We start from the raw sequence: 12,283 nt of genomic DNA, 5'->3' as shown, positions 1-12,283 counted from the left end.
ACCGTTCAAATTGTCTGAAAAAACAAGAAGCCTTGAAAATAAATAAAAAGAAACTACAGGATGTACTGTCACTTATGAATTACATTCCAATAGTAAATCAGCATTCCTTTCATGCACTAGAAGGTGACAAAAAGAATGATTTGGAGATTGATGTTGATTAAGAAAGACTGATAAAGCATTTTGTAATACGTTTGATACGTTTGTTTTTATTGGGTTATTTTACGACGCTGTATCAACATCTCAGGTTATTTAGCGTCTGAATGAAATGAAGGTGATAATGCAGGTGAAATGAGTCCGGGGTCCAACACCGAAAGTTACCCAGCATTTGCTCGTATTGGGTTGAGGGAAAACCCCGGAAAAACCTCAACCAAGTAACTTGCCCCAACCGGAATTCAAACCCGGGACACTTGGGATACGTTTGTACTTTGGTTTTATGTTATGTGATTAAAATGAACTTACAAAGCTCTAAAAAGCTAATAAATTTAATTTTTCTGGAGACAAAGTCATAAGCCACTTCTACAATTACCTACATGCTTGTAATATTTTTTCATAATAATTAAATTGTGTAAATAATAAAACAATATTTGCTTCTGTAAAATACTTCAGAAAATATCAGAGAATATGCCTTAAAAACCTTGAAATTCGTATTAGACTATTCTGATTTTAGCATCACTCCAAAGTTTTAAAATGCTTTCCTGTAAAATTATGATTTTGTGGCTTGTGACTATCTCTGACGCAACGCCTCTATTGTTAATTTGTATTTTGTAATAATAGTAAATTCTAGGCATATATTAAAGTAATAAGAAGGGTGCTTGAAAAGAGAATATTTAGTACTAGATTAAGGGTACCGTACTTCCCAATCTAATCCTCGCGACATTTATTTATAGGGACATCTCTATGAGACAGGATTTACAAGCGCAATACCTACATGCTGGAAAGCCTAAATGACAATATTCTGAGGTAGGTTAAGTTAGCTTAGGTTTGAGGTGAAGTCTAAACTTAGAATAACGACTCATGCAGTCTCTTACACTCAGGTATAAGTTAATTGCACAAGACGGATGCAAGTATGTGCTCACGTCACACTGGATTCTACAGAGGTAGACCTACAGGCATATGCTAATGATTATTTTAGATTAGTTTATTGTATTTTATTGCATTTTATGAATTTTAGTTTTGGTTTGTTTGGACTAGTTTTGATTTGCAAAGATTTTTCAAGATATTGTTAGTTTCTTTACGCGATTTATTGTTTGTTTAAATTAGGTTTGATTTTCTCAGGCTATTTTCAATTTGTTTAGGTTAATTTTGATTTTCTTTAGACAAGTTTTAGTTTCTTTAGGCTAAGTCTGGTTTGATTAGGTTATCTTAACTTTCATTTCATGGCTCTATTCACTTCAGATTAGTTTTCGTTTTATTCCGCTACTCTACAGACTTCTTGATTCATTTGTCACTACACCTTCGCCTCTAATCATCACCAATCACAATTTTACATTTTCGTATCTCTCCTTTCCACACTATATCATTTACCATAAATCTTAAGGACTATATTTAATTCGAATACTTTCTGAACTGACTTCATAGATTAGCGATATAAGTACAAAGTTAATAGTTCGCAGTAACTGTTGTATGTTCAAAACCATCCGTCTCCAAATGTAGGTAAATAAATTAAAAGATCCATATTACTGTGTGTTACTTATCTCTAATGTGACGGTTAGCAGAATTAAAGACAGAAAGATGTAAGAGGAAGAAAAAAATGATCCACACATATACCCATATGGTCATATTTTAACAGATATTTTTATTTCTTCTTCCTTTCTCATAAGCACTGTCTCGTTGGAGCATTAGTCGTTAGTTACAAAATGCCTAGAGTTTGTTTAAATAGTCCTAACAACTTTTGTTATGTATGTGGTGAAGTGACGCTCAAGTCCCAAAGGCGAAACCTTACTCCATTAGTGAAAAAGTGTTATGAACTTTATTTTGGGTTTAAAGTGGGGTACCAAACAAGGGCCTGGACCCTCATATCTGTTGTTTATCGTGTTCTAGGCTTCTCACTGCCTGGAAAAATAGCACACGTCATATGCTATTTTCTATCTCTATGATTTGGAGGGAACCCAAAGATCACTCCTCTGACTGTTATTTTCTGCTTAACAAACATTAAAGGGATTAAGTTACGTCAAAATCAAAACATACAGTGGTGTACCCTAACTTGCAATCTGCAATGAGACCAGTTCCACACTGCGAAGAAATGCCCATACCAAAGCCTCCAGAACATGTGACATTAGATGAAGAGAGCTCAGATTCTGATGGAAGTAAGGAAGAAAAAGAAACAGAGTTTGGTGATACAACTTTTGAACAAAGCTGTTCATTTGAGCCTCATTTATAGACTCAAGAAGATCTTAATGATCTCATAAGAGGTTTAAAGTTACCCAAAACACAGTCTGAAATGCTTGCTTCCCGGCTAAAAGAATACAAAGATAGGTATGTATCGTAATCATCATTCTCAATTTAAAGACTATTTTTCTGAAGAAAATGGCTTAGTGTTTTGTAATGACATTTGGTATTGAATAGAACTCAACAGCATGGCGCTTGTTTATTGATTCCTCTAAAGTTAGTTTAAAAGCTGTGCTTCTGCAAATTCCCATCAGTACCTGTGGCTCACTCTGCTAGTATGAAAGAAACATATGAAAACTTTAAATTTATATTGGAAAAGCTTCAATATGTAGTGTATGAATGGAATATTTGTGGTGATTTGAAGGTAATTGCACTTATTCTTGGTCTGTAGCTTGGTTACACAAAGTACTGTTGTTTTTTGTGTCACTGGGATAGTAGGGACAGAAAAAACCATTACATTAGAAAAGAATGGTCTAAACGCGAATCATTCATTCCTGGAATGTGAAACATGACGCATTGTGTAATCCTAAAAATGTGTATCTACCTCCGTTACATATCAAATTAGGATTCATAAAGATTTCGTCAAAGCCATGGACAATACTCCTGGTTTCATGTACTTAAAACAAAAGTTTCCTAAAATTAGTGAAGCAAAAATTAAAGAAGTAATATTTGTGGGTCCATAAATACAATCACTAATGCATGATGAAAAGTTTGAGGAACTATTGAATCCACTGGAGAAAGCACCTTGGCAAGCATTCAAAAAAGTTACAGTTTTTTAGGAAATCGAAAGACAGAAAATTACCGTGATATTGTTAATGATTTTGTAAAATCTTATAAACATTTGAGTTGTAATATGTCATTAAAAGTACACTTCCTGCACTCGCACCTAGATTTCTTCCCGGAAGATCTTGGCGCAGTGAGCGATGAGCATAGGGAACATTTTCATCAGGAAATTTCAGCTATGGAAAAGAGGTATCAAGGCAAATGGAATCCTAATATGCTGGCCGATTATTGTTGGACTATCAAGAGGGATGCTCTACAGGCGAAATATAGTATAAAATCGTCATTTCTTACTTTCTAGGTGAGTCAGAATGTTTGAATATTGTGTAGTTAAGAAAGTAGAAAATGTTGAAGTGTTTGAAATTATAAATGCCTGTCTCTCGAAAACCTTGCGTGATGAGGAAAAACCGATATCACATTTGAATTCAGGAGAAAAAATACTATCAGAATCACATACTTTTCTTTCTGAGACAAAAAAATCTCTTTTGTTCCTCAGTGATCTAACAAAATGAATAATATTATCGGTTACAAACTTAAGTTGGATTGTACCTCGAAACACGTTGAACGTAAATTTTCATTGTTATGAGTTTCTGAATTGATTAACGTTGCAACACTTGCTACCAAGCTGACAATATCTAACAGATATTTGATTATGTTCTTTCATTAATAACTAAAAAACTAAGGATTTTTGGACATGTATTTATATACTTTTTTTTCGTTTTGGTGTGAGGAACATACCTCCAAGGTTTGACAAAATATTTGCGAAACATTCTATATAGCGGCAATGTTTGGTTCCACTTACAATTGCGAACATTTTATTTAATTGAAACTTGCAAAAACAAAACAAAGATCGCGGCTGAAATATGAACGTTTATTCACTATCTTGAGATAGGCTACATGTGACATAAACTTAGAATTCTGTGGTATCTTGAAAGTTACGGTAGGCCTATAGGAAATGTGAAGTTTGTGACAGCTGCACGCCACTGTTGTCTGAGCGGGCTCTTCGCCCTCCCCACAACCATGCGATGTCACGTGTATTACTGGTTACTTTGCCTGATCTCATCGTGAGTAGATACAATTCTGCCGATGGCTGGTCTACCCTATCCTACCCACTAGTACGTATATACAGAGTAAATGCTAAATGCCATCTTCGAAGACCAACGCGTAATAGACCACGTCAAAATAAGCATAAATAAGATAGGAACCAAAACCCTACCTTGCAATTTCCCAAATATCTAACGAGTCAAGTGTTATTTCCGTGGGTAACGCTTCTGTATGCACACATTTAAGTTCATACATGTCCTCGTCAAACATTCCGCACTTCCAAGTTGCACTTTCGTCACACCAAGCACCGCACACACAGGTTTGCTAGTTCAACGCCTGACAACGGGTAGGTCGCACAGCACGCTTTGAAAACCGACCCTGCTTGACATATGCAATTAAACCTCACGTGCTTACCTTACTTCACAATGTGCAACAGATAGTACGCATTGTAACCTCAGTTTAAACTGGGACATTGCACAAAGAATTCACAGTACAATACTTAAAACAAACCAGCTAAGTTATTTTCTTCGCAGTTCTTGCGCTGAAGCCAAGAAATCCGACCATTTCAGGGAGAGGTAGGCCTACATGTCGCATACATCACATCAGTATTGTTTTTTAGTTGATTATTTAACGACACTGTATCAACTATTAGGTTATTTAGCGTCGATGAGATTGGTGATTGTGAGATGTATTTGGCGAAGTGAGGCCGAGGATTCGGCATATATTACCTGGCATTCACCATACAGTTGTGGAAAACCTCGGAAAAACCCAACCAGGTAATCATCTCAAGCGGGGATCGAACCCGCGCCCGAGCGCAACTTCAGACTGGCAGGCAAGCGCCTTAACCGACTGAGCCACGCCAGTGGCTTCAGTATTGTGTTCTTGATATGTAACTCCAATTACTACGCGCTATGGATCAAAAGCAACTATTACCCCATTTAACTTGTGGGTGTTGCCTTTAATATCTCCATAACTAATCATACCATGACGGTGCCTATCACGAATTTCATCGTCATAATACCCTTCATCACGTCCCCGTCTTCGAAGACGACCTTCTATATCAGTGGTCGTCAGCACTCGCTGAAATGGGTAAAGTGCAAGGAGTGCAACGAAATATGCTCCGTCGTGCAGAAGGGATATGGAGACAGCATACCCGCCAGCAGCCACGCCAGTGCAATGTCATATTCGCGGGTAAGAGACGCTAGTCCGAGGGTGCACTGTGCTGATGACCGCTGCTCTATATTGTCCTTTCACACATACTCTGTCCTCTCAAGTAGCATGATGCTGTGTCGTTCATGGACGTTTGATCCCTACTCTATCGTAACCTGCCCTTTCGTCTTAATATTTCGAACCACACTCGCATTCTCAGGAAAGAAAAATAGTTGCCATAACTTATGTCCCAGCTCTCGTATTTCATCTAAAGTTATTTGTAAAGTTATTTCATCTATCGCTTTCATATGATCATGAAATAAGACAACGCAAATCAGACATCTGTCCCATGTGTAGTATGGGAGGTTATCGAAGTTTCAACGTTGTTTGTAATTATTTTGTAGAATCTAGTAAAATTCTCCTAAACCATAATAAATATAGTTATGCATATTCCGAAGTAAATAACTAAACGTTTATGGGTACGATGAATTGTTATTTGTTAGAGAAAGAGAGAGGTGGGGGGGGGGGGGGGACGGACGACGCACGCACGCTCACTTACGATTGTGGAAACCACGATTTATTTTGAGTTGTATCAGTAAGCGGTGGTAGTTGCGATGACTTAGTCAGTGTTGATATACAATGAAATTAATTTGTTGCAATCTGTAGGCCCAACTTACGTGATACAATAGAATCTTGACCAGTCCAATGCTCTGGAAATTCGAAAGTTAATTAATTTCAATCCTCTTTAATTTTAATGACCTACATGCATAATATATATCGTTTTTGACTAATTTGAACTCTAAATACTAGGTACTACAGCGATAACACCGGAATCATTAGTATCGGTAGTTTTTAACTCTCCCCTTCCCCTTCCCCGTCCCTTCCCCTCCCCTCCCCTCCACCCTCCCTCCCCTCTCCTCTCCTCTCCTTTCCTTTTTCGAAAATTTGTAAACACTTTTCTGAACATAAGATTGCATGAAGTATTTATAGGCCCTACTATATGTAAATATGCCTATCATCAAAAGTTACCTATACTTCTAATAAAGTGATATGACTACGATGTTAGTAGTCTACCTCTTCCACTTAATCTGTATATAAATACATAGCACATTATTTCTTATTACAAGAGTTTACCAAAATCGTACGTTGTATTATGTGGGTAGACAACTGAATGTTTCATATTCAGCCCACATTACTTTTCAACAGACTTCGAATCGCAAACATAGACTATTATTTTAATATTAATGTGTTTTTATTCTTACTTAAATGAAGTAAAACAAGTGAACGCTATACGTATATCTTACTTGATGCCTTTCTATTACGTCCGGAAGTCCTCTTCTTTTAACTTAAAACAACTTTATTAAGTGCGGCCACATTACCTTCTTCACTTCATTTCACTTCATTTGTAAACATATTTCCTATACACTACTGATCCCAATATTTTTCTACCATGAAAGTATCTAAGTTTTTGTTTTGATTTATAGCACTGAAACAAAATCACAATATTATACTCGATTTCTACATCCATTGCAACAACACACTGGTGAAGAGTCACTATCACTGACGTTGATTGGAAGATCTTTTTAGGTTGTAAATGTCATAATATAGCACAGTGTCTTTCTATTGGCAAATCTTTATATTATTCAAATTATGTTGATTGGTTTTATTGATAATCGATACATTGCGATAGTTATATTATTTTCAAGGCATAATTACCGGTATTTATTTTCTTTTAAACTGTCATAAATTACAAGAAGTGGTATTTGAATTCAGAAGTGTTCTAAATTAAGTCAATTTAATGTAGCCTATTGAAGTAAGGTTTTGAAATATGTAAAGAATCACGTAATACAAAGGAACAGAAACGAAAATACTATATGAAAAAAGGAAGAAAAGCAAAGAACTTTACAAATTCCCGCAAAAATGTCAAAACTTTCCAAAAAGAAATCTATTCAAAATCACAGAGAAAAATTACATTCACCCTTATCAGGTAGATGTAGTTCTAATTGCTAATGAAATATGAGTACTGTAATTGGGAAATTTGTACGAATGCGGAAATTATATATTTTTGCATGGTTGGCGACCACGCTCTCTCGACGTCTCGACTATCGAGTTCTATGACGTAATCGATATATTAATTCAACATCCGAAAGAATAATCCGAATGTCAGTGAAGTGGATCATTAATTAATAAACAGTAAGTATATAGACGTTTACAAGAATGCTTAAATATTTACTGCAAAGTAATAACTGCAAGTTCTGAAATAATTTACACAATTTCTCCTTTCGTAAAACGTGCTACATAAAAAGTGTCTAATTGTATAACCATCATGACCGTATATGGTAGTACTGTCGAAGTTTGGCACACAACGCCCACTTGACACGCCATGTATCTTTAATGTTGAATAATTGTAGAAAATCAGTGCCCCAAGAAACTAGTATGACGTGTAAATATAAGTATGTTTGTATTTTTTGATTATGGCAATACGAAGTACCTACGTCAGTGATTGTCAACGTCTTAGGTTACAGCACTGGTTACAGCCTGCAAACATGTGTATGAAAACAGATACCTATGTTATACATTCGCCTTCATCTAATAATCTTCATAGTGATCGTATACGTATAAACGCATTTGAAAATAACTAAAAATGAACAGTAGAAATTAGGGCTTTAGTTACGATAAGTAGAAAAGAGCACAACGTGGTTGTAACTTGGATAGAAATTAATTATAAATTAGGTTGATATACGTACGTATCATATTGGCTTCATTGTATTTGTAAAAAAATTAATTACTACCTACTATTTCTTATTTATTTATGCATAGGTCACCAACTTTACATAATGGCATCACTAGAGCAGGCAGTTCAGCAGAATGTCCTGATGGTTGCGAAAACAGTTGAACAACAACTGGACGCAGAGCTCGAAAAATTAGAAAAATTGGATTCGGATGACTTGGATAAACTCAGGGAACAGAGGTTAAAGGAAATGAAGAAACAGGCACAACAAATACAGGAATGGCGAATGATGGTAAGAGAAGATCGACTCTTCTTCACTATGTTTTAAGTCGAATATTATATAGCTAATATAGGCCTAATGCTAGAGTCTTTTGAAAAAACTAAAAATACTTATTAGTAATCTATTTGCGTCAAGAGTATTAATGTATAACCTACACGATAAATAACTAGTTCAAATCGAAAATCTAAGACATGAAATTCTGTCAAAATTCATGGAAACATAGGCCTACTCCCTTGTTTTTGTTATATTATAAACATGTTAAAAAAATACATTAATTTCGTCATGAAATACCTAAAGTCTGTCCAGCAAAGAACTAAGTGGTACTGAGATCTTTGAATTTACAGTGACATTCTTGTTTGTTGTTATAATATGAACAGATCTATTGGTGTTCTATGGTTTACATCACTTTATTCTTTCTCTGGACAGAATATAGTTTGTTTTATGTATAAGTGTGACCCTCAGGACATCACATAATATTTTGAATTTTGTACATACATTAAAACTAACTCCATATAGTAATTTGTGTAATAAGCAGACTAGTAAAAAAAGAGACAATTTTTTATATTAGTAATGTACTATTTCATATATTCCATATTTGGATGTCGTGATTTGTATTCATCACGTTTATGATTTTAGGTCTAATTAAAATTTATTAAAGTCTTATATTTCTCATTCTGTCCATTTGAGATGACTTCTCTCCAAAGTAGAGAGTATAGGCTATTATTTTCTGAAAGAATTATTTTATATGATTTGTGAAATCTGCCCATGCCGACAATCTAATTTGTAACTCTAATCCATGAAGTTTATGCTGATGTTTGTTATATCTTTCAGGGTCACGGAGAGTATACTGAACTATCTGACGAAAAGGAGTTCTTCGAAATAACAAAAAAATCTAAAGATATTGTTTGTCACTTCTACAAGAATGACTCACCTCGTTGTAAAATTGTTGACCACCACTTGAAAATTCTTTGCAAGTCACATTTAGAAGCGAGATTTTGCAAGATTGATGTAGAAAGAGCTCCTTTTCTAACACGTAAGTATTAAACTGATAGCATTCCAAATGAATGTAATTGTTATACAATATAAAAAAAAAAACATTGCATGTAATGTTCCATTTCTGTCAATAAGTTTCCCAACCTTACATACAAGAACCTTCGTTATTTTAATATTATAATTAGTCTAACTTAAAGTCAATGATGAATTATTTCTGTGCATTATATTTTGTGTTATTGCACCTTCAAATGTAAATTCTTAAAATTTAGTGCAGTTTCTTGAAATGCATACCATAGTATAAGCAGCTTAATGTCAGATCAAAATTCTAATCCTGCCTGCAGACATTCTTGTAAAGTCACATTTAATTATGGACCTTTGAGTGAAGTGGCTCTTAATACTGATCTACGTTGATAAAAAAAATAGTTTTGTGTGTGGTACAATTAGGAGAATTTTGATAAACTGCTTGTGTATGGAATCAATGATAAATAATTTTGCCACCCTTGGAACATTGGATATTGAAATCATTGCATTACATAAATCAATTGTTTTAACATTGCAGCAAATCCTATTTTTTTTTAATATTATCTATTTTGAATGTTGCATACTTTTCTTGCAGAACGACTTCGCATCAAGATCATTCCCACTATTGCTCTAATAAAAGACAGCAAGACTAAAGACTATGTTGTGGGCTTCACCGATCTTGGAAATTGTGATGACTTTTCAACAGAAATGATGGAATGGCGAATCGCCCAGCCAGGAGTCATCAAGTACAATGGAAACTTGCTCGAGCCTCCAGTCAAGGGAAAACCAGTCAACAAATTTGGTTTGGGTGCTGGTATGAAGAAGCACACAATTCGTGGGAAAGATGACGACTCTGATTCCGATGACGACCTGTAACATTTGTTTGGCTTTGATTCACATCATGAGAACTTGCAACTCATTCATTCTTAGTGACACACAGACTACTGCTTAGTAAATAAGATCTTTTTGTAATAGTTTTGCCTGTTTATATAATTTTATATGGCTCTAAAATTTTTATTTGTTTTAATCTTTATAATTTCTTATTTCATATTTATGAATATTTTTATACAGTTTGTGTGTAAAATTCTTGTGTAAATTGTACAGTAACATTAAAAGAATAAGGATGTCCGAACTGTGAGCATATATATTAATTCCGTATTGTAGTGCAAACTCCATATTTGAATCACCCCATGCAGAAAGGCTTCAGTCCATTATCCCTAGTTTTGAGAAAACTAAAAATAAAACATTCTGTAGACTATATTATGAGTTCAAATCTTATGAAAAAAAATCACGGTTGTTTAGTGACCTAGCAAGAATGGCCTTACAGAATTTCAATGACTTTCAAGTTTCGTAAATGGCCAAAATAAAAAATTGTTTTATGTGCTGCACTGAAGCCCTTTCTGCATGGAGCAATTCATTTACTACACTTTGAGAAGTCCCATAAGATAAGAAGGCAACACAATGAAATTCATGAATGACTTTCCTGCCTCTCTTTATCTCTATATTCTTGGTTTGAAATTTTCAGCTGAATCAAAAATAGATAATTTTGAGGCACTCATTTATTGCAACTTTTTAACCTTCTACAATTATATATCGTTTTAGCTCAAAAATGAAAAGGTACGTAACTTGTTTTACAAGTTCCAAAGACATAGTTTCTGTTCACAGTTTGAAATAATCTGTATATAGATCTATGTGAAATTTATTAGGGAAGGGATTTCTAGTTCCATACCCATTTTGTTTGCTACGTCCTAGACGTAAGTTATTCAGATCTCTCTATGTTTCATGTACACAATATCGCCTTATTAAAATTCTGTAGGACCTAAAATGCCTAAAAATCTGTTTGTGCCTGAAAAATGCTTTTTTACTATTTTGCGTATATTTAAATTAAAAATGCTAGTAATGAAAATGAAAAAATGCCAAGATAACTACAAAAAAAAAAAAATACTATTAAAAAGCATATATCTTACAAACACTGCGTGTGGTAAGTTCGTCCCATATTGGTCTTAAAAGGGGAGAGAAGAAGATTTTACCTAAAATCCTGGCACTGAAGTTCGTTTGGAAAAGTTCGTCTAGCATAAAAAGGGGTTGTAGGTTGTTCATGTTAGGCGAGAGCTTACAAATTAGTTTTCAAGTCAGTACACCCCTGTTATACGAAATGAAACTGACCAACAACAATAAGTCTCTTTCACTGATATAATTTGAGTCTTCAGTTCACTAGCACTCATTGCCAACACCAGTCTTTGTACTTTAATTCCATCTAAAATGGAATATATACTAAAATTGAAATTATTTTTAATTTCATATAAATTCCTAAAAGTCTTAAATCTCTCTTTTTAGCACCTAGAAATCTCTTCCCTAATTATTATAAGTGTAAGATTTAAAAATAATACGTATACAATTTGACAATTTCTCTTTTGAGAAGATTAACTCCATATATAGATGAAGTTATTGGGGATCATCATTGTGGATTTAGGTATAATAGACTTGATGAGATTTTTTTTTTTTTTTTCGACAGATATTGGAGAAAAAATGGGAGTATAAAAGTACAGTACATCAGTTATTCATAGATTTCAAAAAGGCATATGACTCGGTTAAGAGAGACGTTTCATATAATATTCTTATTGAATTTGGTATTCCCAAGAAACTAGTTCGATTAATTAAAATGTGTCTCAGTAAAACATACAGCAGGGTCCGTATAGGCCAGTTTTTGTCAGATGCTTTTCCAATTCACTGCAGGCTAAACCAAGGAGATGCATTATCACCTTTACTTTTTAACATTGCTCTAGAATATGTCATTAGGAAAGCCCAGGATAACAAAGGGTTTCTAATTGAATGGGTTACATCAGCTGCTTGTCTATGCAGATGATGTGAATATATTAGGAGAAAATCCACAAAAT

General features: G+C 34.4%; 1 protein-coding gene across 1 annotated transcript; it reads left to right on the top strand.

Annotated features, from left to right (window-relative positions):
- Positions 1-7,458: 7,458 nt before the first annotated feature.
- LOC138696484 (thioredoxin domain-containing protein 9) lies at positions 7,459-10,524 on the top strand. The gene is made up of 4 exons (XM_069821501.1): positions 7,459-7,554; positions 8,182-8,384; positions 9,204-9,405; positions 9,982-10,524. Exons 2-4 carry the CDS (start codon positions 8,199-8,201, stop codon positions 10,260-10,262), a joined length of 669 nt encoding a protein of 222 aa, XP_069677602.1. The 5' UTR covers positions 7,459-7,554; positions 8,182-8,198; the 3' UTR covers positions 10,263-10,524.
- Positions 10,525-12,283: the final 1,759 nt, after the last annotated feature.

The sequence above is a fragment of the Periplaneta americana genome, chromosome 3 (genome assembly GCF_040183065.1).
Source record: "Periplaneta americana isolate PAMFEO1 chromosome 3, P.americana_PAMFEO1_priV1, whole genome shotgun sequence".
Classification (NCBI taxonomy): Eukaryota; Metazoa; Arthropoda; class Insecta; order Blattodea; family Blattidae; genus Periplaneta; species Periplaneta americana.
Note: the sequence above shows the minus strand (reverse complement) of the source record. Positions and strands in the feature narration are given on the sequence as shown.

What these genes read in the sequence shown, in the direction of transcription:
- LOC138696484 (XM_069821501.1), top strand. Translation starts at nt 8,199, where the DNA reads ATGGCATCACTAGAGCAGGCAGTTCAGCAGAATGTCCTGATGGTTGCG. An exon ending in TACAGGAATGGCGAATGATG is followed by an intron (nt 8,385 to 9,203) that starts GTAAGAGAAGAT and finishes TATATCTTTCAG; the next exon opens with GGTCACGGAGAGTATACTGA. An exon ending in AAGAGCTCCTTTTCTAACAC is followed by an intron (nt 9,406 to 9,981) that starts GTAAGTATTAAA and finishes CTTTTCTTGCAG; the next exon opens with AACGACTTCGCATCAAGATC.